Genomic DNA, 22000 nt, shown 5'->3' on the forward strand with positions numbered 1-22000 from the left:
CCAAGAGAGTAAATCAAATGGATCTCTTAACAAACTGAAAACAGCTGTTTGGCTGAGTTTGTTTCTGATTTAGGTTAGGTAATTATTGCCCTAGTGTGGTTCAAGGTTGTTCTGTATTAGTGAAATATGATATCATATGAAAATCATCCAACTTCTTTATTTACTGTAGCATCAGAAATTCCACTGCATAAAAAATTCCAGAAACGCAATCTTCTAAAAACGTACCTCTAAACTTTTTTAAATATCAATTTCTGTATTATTCCACCACATAATTATTCTAGCTTATTATAACAATGTAATTAAGTGTTATGTATCTATACTGAGGAAATGATATTTTGATTCTAAACTGCTAAGTCACTTAAATTTTGTTTTTAAGCAATATATATAAACAATAACATTTTAAAGAAATGCAGCCAATATACACTATCTGGGCTTAGTCACCTAGTCATTCAATAGCTACTTTCAACCTTAATTTTGAAGAAAAACAACACTATCATTCTTACAATATATCACTTATACACTAGAAATTTCTTTTACAGGCTTTGCGTGCCAACAGTAACAAAAAATAAAGAGGTGCTAAACTTAAATGTTCAGAGTTAGAGAACCATTCTTTAAAGAAAATATGTTAAATGTTAGAGCAATTTAAAGTAAATTAAGTCATTCAAATAATTCCAAACTCCATCTTTGTTTCAGGAGTTACTACAGTATGATTAGTTGCTTTAGCACCTTTATTACCTACAATCAATATTCTGGCTGTGCTGGTAATTAAATTACTATTTTACTTCAACTATTTTATTGACTTGGCTGTTGGACACCATACAGTGCACAAGTATATGAAAATGTTTAAATGGCTGAAGCATCATTTTTAAATGACTGAATGGTAAAGAGACACCATGTGTGTTCTAAGTGTACTGTACTACAGTTTCAATTCTGGAAAGTCAACAAAAAAATTGGCTTCCATTCTCATATTGGCTGCAATTTCTGAGTCAGTAACAATTACTGTATATTGCTAGACTGAATCTTTAATTTAAAGCCCAAGAAAATAACACCAAGAAATATTTTAATAACTATAATATAATCCCAGTAAAGTGCTACAAATTGAAGTGCTTATTTTTCTGAGGCTTCAGTTTAAGACCAACCAAAAGTTTCAAATAAAATGATTTGGGTGATTTCAGGTCAGCTCTTGGCAAACAGTGACTCAACATCAGTAAATTAATATACAGAAATCTGACTTGGAGGCTGAAATGGTCAGGGGACTGATTATGGATCCACATATTAGAAGTAAGCTTACCATGCCCAGCAGATAATGCTGTTTTATTTCCAGTATTGCAATATTTTCTTAACTTTGATAAATGCTAACAATCCTGCTCAAACCAAACACAATAGAAGAAAAGTGCAATTTTCGTATACAAATATTGCAGTCTAATAATTCTGGTAATTAGTGTGTACCTCCAGACAACAAAGGAAACATCTTTCATACATTGTACACATTCAGTTGCAGTAAATTGTTCCATGCAAACATCCCAATGAACAACAGAATCTGAAAAGGATTAGACACAAATTCAAGCTAAAACAGCATTAAAGTTATCTTGTTATCAGCCATTATCTTGCTTTTTAAAATATACAGGGCAACATTATACTTTTTTTTTTTTTTTTTTGAATATCCAAGCACAAGCAGGAGAATGGAAATCAATCTGAAACCCTTTCTGCATGATTCTCATTGTCAGAGAGATTCCCAGATCTAGGCTGTTTAAATGAGGGCCAAAGAGGTGCCTGGAGTATAAACTGTAATGGACAGGAGCTCCCAGCCAAATCCCCCCAAAATGGATATAGAGAAACCCACTGGAAGCAGGTGAAGTTCCTCTGTTCAAAGCAGGGTTGGGCCTCATTCTTGATGCAGCTGAGGCAAAGAGGAAGGGAAAGATGAAAATATGACTTTAAGCCATCTTTCCTATCTCCTGATCCTGAAAATTACACCACTATCATTTAGGCAACCTAAGAGACATCTCTACCAACAAAGAATCAGCCAGAGCACAATGAGCTCCAACTCTGTCCCTAACATGCCCCCAAATAGGAATTAAAGGCAGATGACATACAGCTCGCTCTTTCAGCTTCATGCTGCTTGAGAGATTGCCTTGCATCAGGAGAATCCTCAGCTACCCCTCAGGAGCAGCTTTCCAGCTGCTTCACACACTGAATATGATCTAGACTCAGCCATTTTTATAGTTTGGCTTTATTAGTCACTTAATCAACAACAAAACAAACTTCAGCCTAAGGTTCGTCCCCAAGTTTCACTGTCCTAGGGTCTTTGCTGCAGCGACTCTTCTATCCCACCACCTACTCCCCTCTGCCAAAAGAAACACTCCATGCACCTCAAATCAAGATGCCTCAACAGATATACTATAGGACTGCTGCAAATATTGAGGCAACCATATCTACAGAAAGGCAAAATTGGCCATATATCAACTGTGGTCCTTGTACTTTGATGATGGGCCCATAAGAACTACCCAGATAGATACCAATAGGCCACATCCTGCCTCTTTTCAATCTGCTTTGCATGACTGGCATCACAAAGCAGCCACAGCTGGTCTAAATTGTCAGATGAGGATTCTTCTACATAGGAGAATATTTCAGTTATAAAGAGCTGACTCAGCCAACCTGATGCCATCCCTCTCACAGCCTAGGGTAATGAGGCATGGCTGGAGCACTGCTGTGCTCTGGTAATCCCCAGCTCTTTAAATAGCCCTTTGGGACCATTGCAGCTGAGTGTAATTTAGAGCAGCCTTCAAGATACTCTACATTGGGCTGGGGGCTAAACTGACCTCAGAATCAGGAGGAAGGGCGCATAAAAGTTGGATTATAGACATCTTTGCCCCCATATACTCCAAGGCCCTGTATCTAGTACAGCTCCTTGGTCAAGGATTGGGTCCAACAATAATATTCTTCTGCTGTGCCTGAAAATATCTAAAATCAGGTTTGTGCAGAAATGTTGTAGAATCTATATAATGAACAGCTAGCAGAGAAAACAGCTAGCAGAGTCTGCGGTAAGCATGCTCCTTTATGCAATATTTTACATAGACTCTCATCTCTATTGCTTTTAAAAACACTGCTTTTGCATTATACATCATTTAATAAATATATTTCACTTCTGCTGAGAAACTGATTGGCAATTTACATAAACTGAGTCAATAAATTTTTGGCTTATGCTACCACTAATAAAAATAAACTGGCCATGTTAGCTCTTTAAAAAATATCTTTCCTCAAGAAAACTAATGTAGTGCCAATCTAATTCAGAGGAAGTCATGCCACTGTTATATCCCTAGATGTTTCTGAGTCCTTTATAAGATTAGGACATTCAAATCTGAAGTGAATAGAAACACAGATGTAATAAAAAGCAAGAATAATTAATTGCTTTAACTGCTAATAATGTAATGTACAGTTAATATTTTTGTTCTGTTATATTTACGTGGTGCCTTTCACCTGAAGGATCAGAGTGGGGATTGTTTGTTTGTTGGGTTTTGTTTTTTCACACACTAATATACAAAATTATACACACAATTTTCCAAGGTCAACCTCAGTTTCTACAGATGCAGCCAACACAGTCATTGAAATGTCCCAAAGTCTACTACAGAACAATATCTGCATGAAGAGCAGTTGGCTCAGACTCAACTCAGGCAAGGCAAAAGCAATGCTAGTCAAGAGAAGGAAATGCTTTAGAGTTGTCATAAATATAAAGGGAAGGGTAAACCCCTTTGAAATCCCTCCTGGCCAGGGGAAAGCTCCTCTCACCTGTAAAGGGTTAAGAAGCTAAAGGTAACCTCGCTGGCACCTGATCAAAATGACCAATGAGGAGACAAGATACTTTCAAAAGCTGGGAGGAGGGAGAGAAACAAAGGGTCTGGGTCTGTCTGTAGTCGTCTTGGCCGGGGATAGACCAGGAATGGAGTCTTAGAACTTTTAGTAAGTAATCTAGCTAGGTATGTGTTAGATTATGATTTCTTTAAATGGCTGAGAAAAGAATTGTGCTGAATAGAATAACTATTTCTGTCTGTGTATCTTTTTTGTAACTTAAGGTTTTGCCTAGAGGGGTTCTCTATGTTTTTGAATCTAATTACCCTGTAAGATATCTACCATCCTGATTTTACAGGGGGGATTTCTTTATTTCTATTTACTTCTATTTTTTATTAAAAGTCTTCTTGTAAAAAACTGAATGCTTTTTCATTGTTCTCAGATCCAAGGGTTGGGTTTGTGGTCACCTATGCAAATTGGTGAGGCTTTTTATCCCACATTTCCCAGGAAAGGGGGGGGTGCAAGTGTTGGGAGGATTGTTCATTGCTCTTAAGATCCAAGGGTCTGGGTCTGTAGTCACCTAGGCAAATTGGTGAGGCTTTTTACCAAACCTTGTCCAGGAAGTGGGGTGCAGGGTTTTGGGAAGTATTTTGGGGGGAAAGACACGTCCAAACAGCTCTTCCCCAGTAACCAGTATTAGTTTGGTGGTGGTAGCGGCCAGTCCAAGGACAATGGGTGGAATATTTTGTACCTTGGGGAAGTTTTGACCTAAGCTGGTAAAGATAAGCTTAGGAGGTTTTTCATGCAGGTCCCCACATCTGTACCCTAGAGTTCAGAGTGGGGGAGGAACCTTGACAAGAGTGGTATGAATCCTCAAGGTCTTGGGGGTCTCACCTCCAACCCTGGGTGAGCAGACAGTGCAGACTGGCAAATATGCCTTCTTCTACCTTCAATTACTTAGGTGATTTAGCCCTTTTGTCTCACTTGAGAAGCTGACCACAATGATCCACACGTTCACCCTCTCCAGACTGATTACTGTAATTCACCATGTCTGGGGCAGAAGTAAGGCAGAGGCACCAGCATGGGTAGATTTCAGCAGCCTACCTCCTCAAGGATCATCTTAGCACCTACAAAGACAGATCGCCCTGACGCATCCTGCAACCTCCACGGGCTCCCAGACCGCTTTAATTGCCAACTGGAAGTAGCCTCAATCCTAATTTCCAACACCATCAGGACCCAGAGAGACTTTAGGCCATGGCACGCTAAGACAGATCTGTTCCTCTGGCACAATATAGCTACCAGAACAAAATGAAGTACAAGACTGGAGACAAAGGGTTCTTGGTTGAAGGAGTTCAGCTATGGAATGAGTTAGCAAAGAGGATGAGACTTACCAAAACTGACCACTTCTACACACAGTGCAAGAACCTCTTTTTTTAAATAAAAATGTTTTCTATATATTTTTTAAAATAGATGATAAACATGTTCCAAGCAGAGCTTCCTGGAATCTGAGAAGGGTGAAAACAGAAAACTCCATCAAATCCACTATTTACCTCATTATGCAAATCTAAATTACTATTGCAGTGCTCAGAAAATGTAGAGGTGGGCTCAGAGAAGAACCTATAATAGGCCTCAATGTTTCATCTTACCTGAAGGATGGTACTTCTAGTAGTACTTCTAGTGTTAGTGCCCTCTAACACCCTAGTGAGCATTGGCTGATTCAGTACAGCCTCAGGGGAAGCGTGCTACTTACTAAATCACCAGAATCACTTTCTGAACCAGATGGTATTTACCTGCAGGTCTCCAATCTGACTAGCCTAATCCTGTATAGCATGTGAGAGCAGACTGAATAACAGCAGCACATGATACTAGCTGTAGGCCATACCACTGAACTAACACATTATTGCACATATGGGATGTCAACAGGAGTTGTGCCCATGTGTATGATGGTAGAACGAGAGCCATGGTACTTTTATTTAAGTCTGACATATTATTTAAATTTTTCAATCATGAAAATACAAATCTTATAAAAAAAACTAATAAAATTGTCAATGAAGAAGGATTGTATATAAAACCCAGCTAACAATGGGTTCATTATATTTGTGTTTTCAGCTTAAGACATTTTATTTTAGAACAATGACATTTTTTCTGCCAAACAAACACATATTTAGAAGAATGTGTATGGATAGCTGTACTCTAAAGGGTTACAGAAAAAAAATTAATAAAATAATAATTAAATAATAATAATTAATAATAATAAATTGCAACATCCAGTATTCACACAAGTCACCTGAACAGCTCTTCACACTCAGTTTACAACCTTAGATTCACCCATTTCAAAACATTGAATTACGGTCAATTTTTCCTTCTCCAGGTTTTTCCTGTTATCTACAAAAATTCTGTTATCATTACAATACATTAATTGGTCTCCAGTTAACTCTTTGCTTCCAGATCACTTATAACTATACTCTGGGCAAGATCATCAGCCTATGTAAATTGATTTCTGTGGAGTAAAACTAATTTACATCAGATTTGGCCATCCTCAGTTTTCAAATTTCAAATGAAATGAGGCCACGTCAGCAGCTTGATATACAGTTTGAAAGTAATGCTTTGGGCAAAAATAAAGTGTGCTGACTGACTGTACAGATATGAACCCTGATCCTGCAATCACTTATGCTTGTGAGTAACTTTACACAAATAGTCCCACTGAGTTCAATGGGGCTACTTGCGTGCAAGGTTAGACAGGTAAGAAAGTGATTGTAATACAAGGGCCATGTTGCTGGACCACGGTGCTGGACCACATTCTCATCTGCTTGGGTCTTTTACTTCTCCATCTCTTCCCCTCCCACCACTGGTTTCCCCTCTACTCATCCCCTTGCAACTCCATTTTGTTTCTGAAGTGTTCACTCAGGAATAACTGTATAAGCCAATAAGCTATCTCCTCTACTAAGACACACTTTAAGCCACAAAGCTCTAAGGAAAATGGTCACTTCATCCACCAATTAGCCCATATTTTCTTTCTCACACACTCTCAATGTACCCATGCTATGAAGAATTATACCCTGTGCTATTTGTGCCAAATATTACGTATGTATATCTGTAGATATAGATAGAAAGTTATATAGTTATATAAACTCTCGCTATATATTCTGATATATATTTATTTTATTTTTAGATAGATAGAGAGATAAAGTGTTATTTTTATTTTTGAACTTTGATAACTATAACAGAATATAATGCTATGATATCTAGCAATCTGAAAAGGAAACAATTTACCTCCTTTAAACCAAACTTAGATGGGCATTTGAAAGGATGTAAATGGTAACGAGGTCTCTTGTCACTGGATAAGGTCCACAGGGCAGACTCACCAGGACTAAAAGCAACGAGTTTTTTAGGAAGAGTCCAACTATTGCTGAATATCTTGGGCCTGATTCTCCTTTTATCTCCTTTTACTTTCACCAACATAACTGCACTGATTTCAGTGAAAGGAGAACAGGCCCATTTACCACAAGTGTAATGGGAAAGCTTGGGCCGAGCCCAGTCATAATTTGCTCTAACTCCAGAAAACCCTTGACTGAGGAGATCCAAAGATCCTCAATACCAATAAATGTACTGTAATACAGTGATGCACTAGAACTTTGAAATACACAGTACGTGAATTAGAGATGGACCTCAGTTAATAAATTCAGATCCACATACTGTATACACAAAGTTCAGGGCTGTCCACATGGAAGGGTTTAGTTTTGGCTCAGTTCTATTGAAGTGTGTATATTCATTAAAAGATTCAGACCCACCCACCCTACTGAAAACATACATTTTATGTGGCAACTGAACAAACTAAGGGCCACATTCTATTTAGATTCTGCAACTGTCAATTACATAAGCAGTGCCACTGAAGTTAATGTGGACTGGATTGTCCAGCCCTTACCTCCATAGGCAAACAATTACTTGTACAAATATTCCTAGTGACTCAAGTGAGTAACTGGTCTCTAGTGGGAGTAAAGCAGCTCACAAATCTGGCCCTAATTAAGCAAGTGCTACCTGTGACAGTTTGCCTGCTCCCCCCCCCCCTTCCAGAATGCCAACTAATGTACAGGAGTTCCACTGAGCCCACCTGTTCCACCAGCCTGGGCTCCATAACCCTGTCTTGCTGCGCACACACACACAGGTAGGGACACACCCAGCTGCACAATGACACCAATACTGAAATCAGTGCTGCATGGGAAGGCTTTCAGTGAGGGAATCACCCAGCACTCATGTACACACAACTTCTTGAGTGTAAACCCAAAATTATATTGTCTTGCACTGCAGAGAAATCTATACAGCATAAGCGCATGAAATCCACCCCTTCCCTCAGTGTGGAGGAAAATATTCACAGCTTTTTGCCCACCCACCCCTATCCCCAGTTATGAATTACACAAACTCGTTTTAGAATAAACAAAACACAAGTGTAGTTAATTAACTACAAAAGGTAAATTTTAAGTCATTATAAGGGACAGCAAATTATAATCAAAACAGATTACTGAGCAAATAAAGCAAAACACGCAATCTAAGCTTAATACACTAAATTAACTGGTAAATAGTAGCATATTCTCACCCTAAATGTTGTTTTGTATAGGTTGCCGAGTTTCTTGCAGGTAAACTGCACTGCTTGCAGTTTAAATCTCCATATATTCCTTTCACAGGCTAGACCTTCTTGCCTGGGCTCAGCCCCTGTCCCTCCTAGCTTAGTTCCTTTGACTCTTGTTTTCAGCAATCTTCCTTCTTGGGTGGGGAGGCAGTGGAGAAGAACCAAGATTAACTTACTTCCCCAGCCTTAAATAGGATTTGCATATGGCGGGAATCCTTTGTTTCCCAGTTTAACCCCCAATTCCCCTTAATGGAAAAATACCAGCAGTCCAAGATGGTGTCCAATACCAGATGACATGATCACATGGCCCTGCAGTGTCAAAGCAGCACCCCAGGAAACTTCTCAGGAAAGAGGGAGATGAGTATCTTCAAAGTCCTATTGTTCTCCCTAATGGCCCATTCCAGGCTCATTGCACAGTGTCTGGTGGGGGTTCCCCAGGTGAAAACACAGTTGTAATTGTTACATAATCAATGTTCCTAACTTCAGGTACACAAATGACACATGCATACAAATAGGATAATCACATTCAGTAAATCATAACCTTTCCAATGATGTCGCACATGACCCATCTTGCATAAAACACATCTTAGTTATGCTATATTCAGATCATAATATTTCTATAAAGAATATAGGGCATAATGTCACACTACCCGACATAAAAGATGAAAGAATGTGTCCTTAAATTTGCAACAGTTCTTTTTTTCAGTATTTCTTTCTTTACTTAAAAGAAGATTGAGGCTTGTGCCAATTTTTTTAGTTAACACCCCCACCGTAATACCAATACCTTAAAAAAACCCCAAAACAGTTGATTCACATATATAATGACAAATATAACTGCTGCTTCTTAACAGCTATGAAACAAACTGAAGGTTTCACAATGAGACATACACCATTATTACAGTAATAGCTTCTCTAGTGGATTGTTCTTTTTTTTATTGGTATTCTATTCAGTGTTTTATATTTTCTCTTATAAAATAATTAGAATATATTCTATAATATAATGCACCTGAATACAATCACATGTATTCTGAAGAGTTGTGAATTATTGCAGAATTCAGTACTTTTGAAAAGCAATTTTAACTTTGCATTCTTACTTTCTATGTTAAAATTAAGGAGAGGTTGAGGTCCAGTTGAAAGTGTTTACTATAGAAAACTTGGTCAAGCTGGTGTTTGACCTTTGACAAGAGGCTGCCCTCAGTCCGGCTATTCCCAACAAACCAGGCCCAAGACAATAAGCTGCTTTATAGCTATTAGCTAGGCCAGTGTGTTTCTCCAGGAAGACCTCAAGCTGAAAAGCCAACATGCCTGACAACCACAGCCAAGGTACCAAGGGTCCAAGCACTAGACATTGGAAAACAAATGGAAAAAGCACACATGGCTACATCTGGAATCCTAATGGGCCACCAATGGTTCCCAGCTAAAGGAAGAATTACCAGTGTTATTTTATCATCCCTTGTGCTAACTTAGCTGTTTATGTACAGCAATAAATGATTTTTTAAAAACATATTTGGGTCATTATGTCATATACCACCAGCAAGTAGGGTTGTTTTATTGTGCTTGGAGTCAAAATACATTGCTATACCCAGATGTGAGGGAAGTTCAAAACCTCTAGTCCTGCTGTATTCATTCCTGTTGGACAAATGGATTAAGTTTTTAAAAAGGAAACTGAGAATTTTTATGGCCTGTAATCCCATCTCACCAGTAAAATTCACACCAACATTTTTTCTATATAATTTTGCCTTGCCAATGATAACACTAAATATTAACATAGTAAGCAAAGCAACATTTCAACCAACAGGAAATGCCAGATATCATTGCAAGACATCTCTCAATTCTCTTCTGCCAGGGCCACACTATGCAACATTCAAGAAACAACTTCTGGCTGAAATTTTTTTTGAATATTAGAGCATATGCTTTGTACCTGAGCATGACATAAAATTCAGAGGGGCGTGGGGAGGAGAGATTTCTTATTGTGGCATAAATATTTTAAAATGTCTATCCTATTAACATGCCAAATCATTAAAGGGGAACTCTTCAAAAGTGGCCCTAAATTTAGATCTTGTAAAAACAAGCTCTTCCAAAACCAAAGAGCAACATACTATACTTTCTTTCAAAATGCGCTGGAAAAAGCAGTTTACATAAAATGTACCTCCTGCAGGGTTTCTAACCCAAGCATTCCAGTATTGGGAACCTGAAAGTGAAACAGATTATAAAGAACAGTGAAACCAGATTCATTGGCACTCCCTGCTGAAGTTGGGAGAAATGTCAAAAAATGACCACGCAGTATAAACAGCGAAAAACTAAATTGGATTTTAATTTTTTTAAATTGTAATTAGTTAACAGATTACCAGCAAGGATGTTTATTTAAAGTAAGATTTCTGAATTGACATATCGGCACAATTTGATCCAACTTCCATCAGTAAATACATTCTGCCATTACCTTTCACTTCACGCTCCTTCAATAGATAGAGATTTGAGCTGTTTAAAGGTAAATACAATTTAGGCAGCAAGAGCGGGATCCAACTCCAGCAAAAGTAAATGAAAAGATTCACATTGATTTCAGTGGAAGTTTGATCAGGGCCTAAGCTAAGTATATAAAATAATTCTCAGTCCCCTGTCTGTTTTTATTTTATTTATTTTTTACCTGTTCCACTCAGTTTCCTTTTCTCCATTTGTTGTCTACTCCTTATTCTGTTTTTCTTTCCTGTCCTTTCTCAATTTCCCCCCGTTTTTCCAGTGAAACAAGTTATGTCTTCACAAAAAGAAAAGGAGTACTTGTGGCACCTTAGAGACTAACCAATTTATTTGAGCATAAGCTTTCGTGAGTTAGTCTCTAAGGTTAGTCTCTAAGGTGCCACAAGTATTCCTTTTCTTTTTGCGAATAAAAGACTAACACGGCTGCTACTCTGAAACCTGAAGTTATGTCTTGCAAGTGATTCACAAACAGAAAAAAAAGACATGTAGTTGCAGACTAGATGACTATATGTGGGAACAGGGTTAGTCTTGCTTTTTCAGCACATGGTCTGCAAAATGACCTTGAAATCAGATTTAGAGAATAACATTTTACATGTCCCTCCGACACAGAATAATTATCATACCCATACATTACCAATATACACATAATGTATTGCATAATACACTATATTAAACAACAGGATAGGGGACAAAGGCAACTCCAGATGAATGAGCTGGTCAATAGCCTATAGTAAAGTTAAATTAAATTCACTTTAGCTGTAGGTTTTAAAGTAGGACAGGAAGCCTTCACTAAGTAACTTTTCATTCCTGTAGCCCACATCAACAAGAGAAGGTGTGATTAAAAAAATATTCACAGCAACTTAAATGCTAAAGTAACTGCTTTTCAAAACAGTTCTTCCTCCCTGTTTTCCCTTTCAAAATACACTCTGAGTAACCCTTATTTGCCATGGAAAAACAGACATGTGAATTTGATACTCTGTACTTGTTGATGTGTTTTTAAAGCTGACTAGCAAAGTGCAGAATGTGAAGTTTTCTTGTTTCTGGTGCCACATGACAGATTAAAAACACAATTAAGTAAATAGCTAAATGTCTCTCGTGATTTCCAAGAACAGCAGAAGTATTACGTTGTACTGAAAGAGAAAGAAGAAAACCAACTCAAATTACCCCTTGATATTATCAAAAATCTGTTTCAAAATACCTATTTCTTGTGTTTGGGAACAAAATAAACTTATATATTCAAATGTAACAGTGTCATTAACTGCCAATTTTCAATATAATGGAACAGTATAAAATATATAAACCTCCCAAAGTTAATAATTAAGTAGAAAACAGCTAAGCAGGCTACATTAAGAGTCGGAATACCTTTTTCTCACCACTTCCCCAGATGTTTTCTTACTTAATGAAAGGAGCAGAGCAAGGATTAGAGAACAGTTGCAAAGAAACACAAAACACCTTGACAAATACTGCAAAAAAATAATAAGGCTTCACTTTGTTTATGAAAATTATTTTCTATACATGTTAATTACACCCTGGTTTTGTCAGTATTAAGAAAATCCTGTCCTTGAAAAAAAAAAAAAAAAACTATATGAAATGCAACTCACTATGAAGAAAAGAACAGGAGTACTTGTGGTACCTTAGAGACTAACAAATTTATTTGAGCATAAGCTTTCGTGGGCTACAGCCCACTTCATCAGATCCATAGAATGGAACATATAGTAAGAAGATATATATATACACATACAGAGAATATGAAAAGGTGGAGTAAGAGGCTAATTAATTAAACATGAGCTATTATCAGCAGGACTAAAAAAAACCTTTTGTAGTGATAATCAAGATGGCCCATTTAGACAGTTGACAAGAAGGTGTGAGGATACTTAACATGAGGACAGTCACTTTACTGATGCAAGCAAGAGTGCAGAAAAAAATTAAAATGTACTGTACAATCTAAATAAATGGAAATATTTTGTCATTTTATGTTACAATTTTCCTTGATATATAAAAGTTATTTCCCTCCTCTCATCCCTCATTCTCCTCCCACCCCCAAACCAATTTCAAAATAGAGGAGAAATTAACTGGTGCTGACAAACAGGTTGAAACATTCTCTTGTGACAATGCTCATTGAAGCTAAGGTTTATGAACTAACTGCACAAGTGACTTTAAATGGCATGTCTGGTCAGTGAAATCTTGAGGGTGAAAGTGACCTTCCCATACTGACTCAGATCCTTGTGCAAGGACCCGTGCATCTCTTAAGTACTGTCAATTACACTAAAACAGCGTTTAAATCTGTTTTTCAACTACCGTTCCATGGACCAGTGCCAGTCCCTGAGATCTCCCTGACATAGCTTAGGATGACAGCAAGCTGGTCCCAGATATCAAAAAGGTTGAGAAAGCTGGTTTAAATAATAGGGAAGACTTGGAGAAAAAGTTTTTCACTAACAAGAGTTTCACCATTGGTTGGTAACTTTTGAGAAAACCTAGATTCACAAATGATGCTAGTCTTTCTCTGAAGAGGCCCATGTGTCCTTTCCAAGCTTTCTGTGTTGCAATAGTATAAACTAACTAACTGAATGAACAATGAACAAATGGACAACAAACACCTAAAACTAGAAAAAAAAACCATAAACAAGGAACAGAAGCACTTTTCTTAGTGAGCTAAGAGCACTGAGGAACAGGGGCTCTGACTCTGGCCATGCGGTGGTAAGAGGGAACTGGAGCAGTATCGACGCACCATGCGGCCGACGCATGTGAGGGTCAACTGACACTACTATGAACAGTTCCGGCTCTGGAGCATAATGCGCATGTGCACCGATGTTTGGAATCCACATAGGGACCATCGCTCAGAGAAGAACTACTGTTTTTCACTACACTGTATCAGCTCAACAAATGGAGAACTCCAGTTTCCATTTCTATTAGTCTGTCATTTTTCACAGAAACTGCATTTCATTGTGGAAAATGTCCTTTCCTTCTAATTGTGAACATTTGGCATTAAAACTCTGCTAAAATTGCTCAAGTTTGTTTACTTCTCTTTATGTCCTAGGATTGCTAACAAAGTTAAAAGGAATCTACCAATTGGACAAGACTTACTTAAAAGTGTGATGCAGAACAGCAGGAGGTGGTCACTCCTTTTCAGAATTTCTCTATGAGGATCTGAGCTGGTTATTTTCCTGAGAAAATAATTATTTAGAATTCAAGTACATTCCCTACTAGATAAACAAATCTAATTTAGGTTTAAAGTATGTCTAAGGTATATACATTTTAAAAGCATACTATATATTTGCAAAGTGTCATTTAATATTTCCATAGTGATTATTTCATATTAATTTTTATGGTCAAATAAGATACTAGAGCCAAAAATATTGTAATTGTAAAGCAAAGCTTGTTGCAGCCTATTCCTTGGCAAGCTCTTCATACAGCAGATGTCGGGATTCCTTCCCAAAGCACTGCACATATTTGCTGATGCTCTTACGTTTTCATATTAGAAGTCCTGTATTTAGCAGGTTTCCTCAGTAGCAATAAGCAAACAGTTCATAAAGTCAGTTTTCAAATGTAGCTGTAAACATCCATTTTTGCTTCACCCAGCCATTTGTTTCATGCTCCCCTTTTGCCATAACAGGGGCTAGGCAAGACAATTATCTCTGGATGGTCTGTATCTTATGTTGAAAAACCTGCTCAAAAGCCAGTATGATCCTAAGTAGGATCTTGATTCAGCAAGGCACTCAAGCACATTCCTAACTTCAAGTTTAAATATAGGCATGTGTTTAAGCACTTTGCTGAACTGAGGCTTAAGTGCACCATCCATAAATAAATTTGTCTTACTGGAAATGAATTAAATTTTAGTCATCCGGAGATTTACTAATTACTTTTTTCTAAAAATCACAGTATTTGGAAAATATTTAATAATAACAAATAATTGTTGATGTATTGAAATAACAAGAGTGAATCCAGAAATCAGTATACAACAGTATAGGAGTTTGCACTGCAAGTTAAGGTGCTTTCTGACTTACAGGCTATAACTAGAAGGTGAGATTTTCAAAAGTGCTCTGTGTCCGCCTAATGCTGCTCCCATTGACATTAATGGCAACGCAGGTGGGGGAGACAGAGCGTTTGCATGTGCATGTACGCATATGGGGTTGTGGAGTGATATCGAGGTTTTATTGGAATTTGTTTGAGATGATTTGCATAACTTACTAATGGCTTCACAATTCACGTTTAATGCATCCCCCTTTCATGCCAATAAAACACCTATACCACATTATCGTGTATTCTCTGAGTGGGATTTTCAAGTGGGCTCAGTGTTGGCTTAACTCTTCTCCCACTCAAGTCAATCCCATCTCCTGTAAACTCCAGCTCCTTTAGTATCATAAGTGCCACATAAGAGGGATAAAATTTCTCTAAGTGACCTAAAATAGATTATTTTATACCTATAAATGTCATAATTTTAAAGTCTAATATCTCAAGAACTCCCAGAGCTAGAAGCAAGTGTTGTGCATCTCATTGGAAAGCTGAAAATCTCTTTCCAAAATGTATAACATTCCCATTTCTAGAACTAGTGGATTGCAAGGTATCAGACCTTATCACTGGTGTAGAGTTGATTATTGCCCATTGTGGGGCCCAACTTAGGCCAGTATAATTTTTGAGGCTGGGGTAATTCTTTGCTGGGATGCAAGAAGAAAATTTTTTTTCTGACAGGTTGATTTTCTTTAAAAATAGCAGATGTTTGAAGCTGCTCCAAGGTTTGGAATGCTAGAATAAATCCCAGTGGAAATGGATTAGTGGGCAGAGAGCAGGTGAGACGGTCAAAGGTGGATGTAAATACAATTTATCAGATGACTCTGCAATTTGTCACACTGGTATCACCACCCCATATGCGGCATATATACAATTCTTTCCAGCAAAGAGCTAACAGTTTCTGTGCCCAGCATGCTCAAGGATGAATTACACAGTAAACCAGTGATGTGGTATCAGAATTTTAAACAAGGAAAATTCCTTCTTAGCTTATGATAAGTCTGTATCCTAGAATGCGTATCCTTGAAGGGAAGGAGGATAAGGGACAGGGGAATCTACTCATTTGTTTTTCCATTTAAATAATAAAAACACTCTTTCCCAACCATGGAAGCTGGCAAACAAACTTAGGTGAAATATACTTTTTTTGGAAACTATTTATACTGCCTGAAAAGTATACTGATAGTATGCAGTCCCAAAGCCCTCAGTGATGAGACCCTTGTTGGCAGCATTTAGGGGTATTCTCCTGTGATAGGGTGTATAAACCCAACACAGACCAACGATGGGTTAACAGGAGCCTGAGAGCCCAATTAGCTCACCTTGTTCTACCTGGAGGCTGTGTCAGGCTCAATTTAGGAACACACCTAGATGGGAACGAGCTGGGTAGTTACCATAAAGAAAGGCATTTAGAGCAACATTAAGAGGATACCCAGGGTGGGAAGGCCTGAGGAAGAGGCAGGGTGGAAGTCCTCTCCTGGGTGAAGAGACTGAAGAAGGACTCAGATATTGGTGGGGAGGGAAGAGAGGAATAAGCTATAGGAACCAGGATTAGTTTCTGTGGTGGGCCCCTAGAAAGTGGGGCGGGACCCAAGGGAAATGGCCCTGCAGGTCAGTGTCCTGACAATAGGACAGAGGACAAAGGGGAATCAGAAGAGAGACTAAAATCCCAAAGCAACATGGGTAGAAGTGAGGTGGTGTTATCATTTTGATGTCAGTCGGTGAAGATACTGGAACTGAAGACCCACAATGGGGCAGAAGTCTTTATGGTTTGCTACTTGTGTTTTAAAAACTGGTGAAGGACATTATGTAGGACATGAATGCCCCGAAAGGGGCAGGACTCTAGAGGGACCTGGTCAAAGGGTTATGTACCCACTACATGAGATAGACAGCAATGCCAGAAGATGGTGCTGTGGGATGGTGGGTGACAACAATGCCATGAGGAGGTGTTCTGGGATGGTGAAGTCCATTAAAGCTTCCCAGAAGCATTTTTGAAAATTCTAGCATCTGATGCCATCTGGGCCATTCCAAAAGCAACAACATTACTTTCAAGACCTGGGATAAGTCATTATTCACCCACTATTGACCAGTTCAGTCCATAGTTTATGAGAACTCCTGGATTCCTCCCTGACACTAAGCTCTCACAAAGCAGGGTCCTCAAATAAAGCTTTTTACCATTTCAAGTTGGCTAGGAAATTATCTTATGGATAATGACCTGACCTGGCCTCAATTATACACCTCTCTCTCTCTCTCTCTCACACACACACACAGAGTGGGACTACAAGAAGGCACTATACCTGAGCGTGAAGCCACCAGCCCTTAGCCCTACTACAAAAAGCCATAGCACATCTCCTCAGCAAACAGGCTATCACAAACACATCAAATCTGTCCTCTGCTCTCTACTCTGGCTTCCCACTGAATATAGAGCCATATTCAAGGTCTTGGTTCTTATCTTCAAGGTGCTGAAATGGCCTGGGCCCAGGATACCTAAAAGGTTGCCTAAAGTTTTGGGACAAGAGCCCTAGTCAATAATTTATCTCCTCAGGAACACTGGAACTGTCACATCTGTACAGCAGAAAAAGCCTTTCTGGGGGCAGGTATACAAGTATGGAATGAACTCTGACAGGAACTAAGAACCACCAGACACTATCATCTCCTATTCCAAATGCAAGATGCACGTCTTTAACCTTGCTTTCTCTAATGTAAACACACACAACAGTGTACATATAACTTTTATGATACCCACCAAAACAGAACACCACACTACTCACATAATTTTCCCTTTGTGAAGAATATGAACTGAATTTGGTGGTGAAATTTAACAAGGAAATCCGAGGAGCCTGTAAAAGCCCCTGTCCAGCATGTCACTGGTTGTAAACTATTTTACAAATCAGTATAAAGATCCTGACTGTGCAGTAACATGATTATAACAAGGTTTATTCCACCTACACATACAATACGGTTTGGTAAGACATCATCATCATACCAGAACAGTTTTGTTAACGTAGCTGGTCCCAGTAGGTTAGGGTGACCAGATGTCCCAATTTTATAGGGACAGTCCTGATATTTGGGGCTTTTTCTTATATAGGTGCCTATTACTCCCCACCCTCCACCCCCTCTCCTGAATTTTTCACCCTCGCTATCTGGTCACCCTACAGTAGGTTTCTCTAGATCGGCCAGGACAACCATGTTAGCACCTTAATTTCGAGAATGTCCCAGCACAGTTTGACCTTAAGTGTAGAAAGAGGCTAAAGAGAGAATGCCTTTCTCTGTATGCCATAATGCTACAGTTGAGATCAGAAGAGCCACTCGAGCTGAAGCTCAATTGGTATAAACAGGAAGGAGCTACTGGCAAGGTGTTCTTGGAAAGAGCCTTGTAGACATTTTGAAACTCACTCCCTGTTTTGGTCTGAAATAGCTCAAATGTGGTGACCTTCATGGCACATTGCAAAGCTCATCTTTTTTTCCCTAGGGAAATTGTAAGGGTGGGGTATTGCTGGAGAGGAAGAGGAAAATGAGTTTTTAAAGTGCCTGGCTTATTGGCAGCTGTTTATTTTAAATCGTACTGCTACACTTAGGGTATTATTTGTGATGTATTTTTAAGTGATGTTAAGGGTGCTTAGACCATGTATATGGGAGCCCTATTTTTAGTATTTGCATAAATCTAAATATATCAAATAAAGGGCATGAACACTTTAGAATGGAAATTGCACATTGAGGAAAATAAACTGTACTTTCACTTGGCAGTTTATTTTCATCATAATGTGCAATTTCCATTCTTTAAAGTCCACCTGTCTCCAAATCAAATAACCTTGTCTTTACTCTTTTCAGTAGTCCCTTCCCACTTATATACACACTCACCTCTTTGCTAGGCACTGTTTCACTCTCCCAAAAATAAGTTACTATAGTAGTCTTTGAGAATTGCGGGCCATAAGTGCATCTTGTCATCGCTTTTTTTTTTTTTAATGGAAGCCTCCCACTGACAAATGAGAGTTCTATTTGTGAAATTATGGCAGGACATTGCCCAGTGTTACATTACTATATCTGGCAACAAAAATACACCATGAGAGTATGAGTAAGGAAGGAAAATATTAAATGAGGAGAAGAAAAGAAAGCTAGGAATTAAGAAGTGACATTTTAAACTAGCAGCAATAATTAATCGTTTCACTGTTAATAGTGACAGAAAAGTGGAAGAAAAAGAACAAGAGCAGAGATAGTTACTGTATGTTCTTAATGAATTTGCTCTATCATTTGATGAGGCTTACATTTTTGGTAATGAAAAACACATCATAGAAGGTAAACATACATTATACTTCTAGCAGAAAGTCCTCTGCATTTCAGAAATCATGATTCAGTTTTCCTTTGGGGAAGCTCTCCAGTGGCAGCATTTCAGCTTCTTTGAAATGCCTTTCCCTAACGCAGACTCTGGAAATATCGTCACAAACAAAAGCATTATATTAGACTGGCAAATGCTTCCATGGGAAAACGGTCAGCTGTAACTTGGCTCTGTTGCAGAAAAAGCTGATGCATTGCCTTGTTTTATACCATTGTATCAGTGAATTACGTGGTGAACTGTGAAAAGAAACAGAATATTCTGACAACAAGAAACACTCACCCTGCGACTGATACAAGTTAAAAAAGTATAAGATATTTTTGCTAATTTTAACGTCTGCATAAACATTAAGAAAGTTACTGCCTGTATCACATACATAAAAAGAAAATTTGACTATACAATCATGATGAAAGTTATGAGGAAAAGGAGAAAGATATGTTGTTCCTCTATGATACCAGAAGTAATTGAAGTACAGTAACAACAGTATTCAGACTAAGCTTTTTATGCATTCATTTTGTAGAAATTAATGATGCTCCAAAAACAGAGTACATTTCATTATTTTCATATTGCAGTTAAAAATGTTTTTCTGTAGATTTATACTCTGACGCATCTTGTAAAATTGCATGTGAGAATGGAAATTATACCTTTATTTGTGAAGATAAAAGGTGAGAAAAGAAGTCCCATATACACTGTATTACTATTACTTTTTAAAAATCTAAATGAGTCTCGGGCTTCTTCTTCTTCTTCTTTTTTTTTTAACAGGAATAAATTATGGAAGCAACTAATTCACATTGGGCGAGACAAAGAATGCAAATAACTTTTATTCATTAAAATACTATACAATTGATTCTATCACATTTCCAGTTTTAAAAAATTAAGAGATGAAGGAGGTTTCTCAAGAACATTTGCAAATGATCTGGTTTACATTAAAAATTTCAAAAAAATATTTCCTTTTTTTTTTAAACAATTGTGTCTTAGAGACAAAATTTTATTTTTCAGACGAACCCAAACACACTGGCCCAAACTTCATTACCTGTGGATGGCTCAGACATGGCCTATGTAATACAAATTGGGGGTCTCTATGCAAGTCCTAGCCAACTGATGTCCATGTCATGTATTTATTAAGGCCACAATCAGAGATCAGAGCCCCATGATGCTAGGCGCTGTACACACAGAATTAAAAGATGGCCCCAAACAGTTTATCATATAACTAAAATACATGACTGCATGAACTAGTAGGCCATGAAGACACTTTCATTAAAGAGGCACAGGACTGAATGGATATAGATATTTGGGAAGGGATAACTAATTGGGTTCACGTCATATTTTTATTTAGAGAGACTATTTATTTGTATATTTGAAAATATCTAACTTCAGAAAAAATACAGAATTGAAATAATGCGGTAAAACGTGAACAATGCTGGGTAGAGCAATGAAGTCAACAGGTACATCACAAGAGTCATCCTGAGGGGAGAGACAAACTGAGATTTCAAATGTATATTATAGTTTTCTGTATCTTTCATTAGATAGTCATGGTAGCAGTGAGAGAGAAGAGAAACAGGCAGATTTAAAAGGACAGTAAGATGAGCAGCAGCAGCAAAAAAGCAGACCAGGATTTTAGTTTTTTCTTTTAATGATCCAAGCATTACACTGTCAATTATATGACCAGGCATGATGCAACATCCATCCCAAAGATATATATCAAAACTCCATCAGTAATGGCAAGTACAATGCACAACTACACTGGCTCTCAGGGAACTAAGTAGTCTCAAATCCTAAAGCCTAGTGCTACAATGTGTCTGCCACGTGTCATTCTGCTGGGGGGCTCTGTTATGACAGATTTTTATTTATTGAAATATTTTATTAACTTTTGTAGGCCTCAATTCTTTATTTTCATACATAAGAAATAGGAATTACAAGATAAAGAGTATAGGAAAATTGAAATTGTACAAGTTACTCTATATGGAAACTGTGGATTCTGTGCATCATAAACATGTATGTGCACCTATGTGTGAATGCAAATTTGACTTTTGCACTTATAGTAATTAAGTGTGCAAATACACCAACTGTGCATGCAAAAATTGCCCATGCAAAATTAGAGGCCCAATTACAGGTCAGCAGATTAAAAGGCAGAAGAATTTTGTCTTAAAATTAAAGACATATGACCCTCTGGACGAAACCGAATAAAAGAGTCCCTTTCTGCAACCTCAGGGTCTAAAACAATAACTTGTAAACTAAGCCAAGCAGACTAATAGAGCAGCTGAACTTCACCCAACTCTCACAAGAGCAACCACCAAAACCCGGAGAGCAAGATGCAGAGATTCCTGGCATGTAGGTGTAGTGCTGTCTGAAGTTTTCGTATCGGTCTACCTAGTGCTAATACTGCTCACCAGTGCACTAGCACTACAGCCAGCAGCAGAGACTGAGAAAGTGCCCTCTTCCCTCAAATCCTCATCTTATGCTATAAAAACAAACAAACCCGAGAGTATTGTGTGGGAGGAGGAATATTATAAAACAAAGGGGCATGTGGAAGTTTGAGAGAAAGTGAGGCTTTTTTCCTCTCTGCTTCCATCTTCCAGACATGCCAGCATCCAAAATGAGTGAGAAATGACTGGGAAATGGCTGTTCTACATGATGATACATTCTACATCTAGCTACTGACTAGATCAAATAGACTTGAATGTAAGACGTGAAAGTTTCCCTTGAAACCCTTATTGCTAGTTGAATGAACATGCTCCCAAATATCTGTCTGCTATCTGGAAACACTTGCCTGACCA

At 38.1% G+C, this 22000-nt stretch overlaps 1 protein-coding gene across 13 annotated transcripts in view; it reads right to left on the minus strand.

Moving 5' to 3' along the window:
• The window catches only part of SLC25A21 (solute carrier family 25 member 21), a 408519-nt gene that overhangs the window by 295268 nt on the left and 91251 nt on the right, over positions 1–22000 (minus strand). For 4 of the 13 annotated variants that reach the window (XM_077819078.1, XM_077819077.1, XM_077819091.1 and 1 more), the window contains one exon: positions 10566–10607. The exons of 7 other annotated variants lie outside the window; for them this stretch is intronic. In XM_077819078.1, coding sequence (XP_077675204.1) covers positions 10566–10607 — 42 coding nt within the window. Of the gene's footprint in view, positions 1–10565; positions 10608–13975; positions 14056–22000 lie in introns of all 13 variants that reach the window. 2 more of the 13 variants (XM_077819082.1, XM_077819084.1) reach the window with 1 other exon arrangement.

The sequence above is a fragment of the Eretmochelys imbricata genome, chromosome 6, assembly GCF_965152235.1.
Source record: "Eretmochelys imbricata isolate rEreImb1 chromosome 6, rEreImb1.hap1, whole genome shotgun sequence".
NCBI lineage: Eukaryota > Metazoa > Chordata > Testudines > Cheloniidae > Eretmochelys > Eretmochelys imbricata.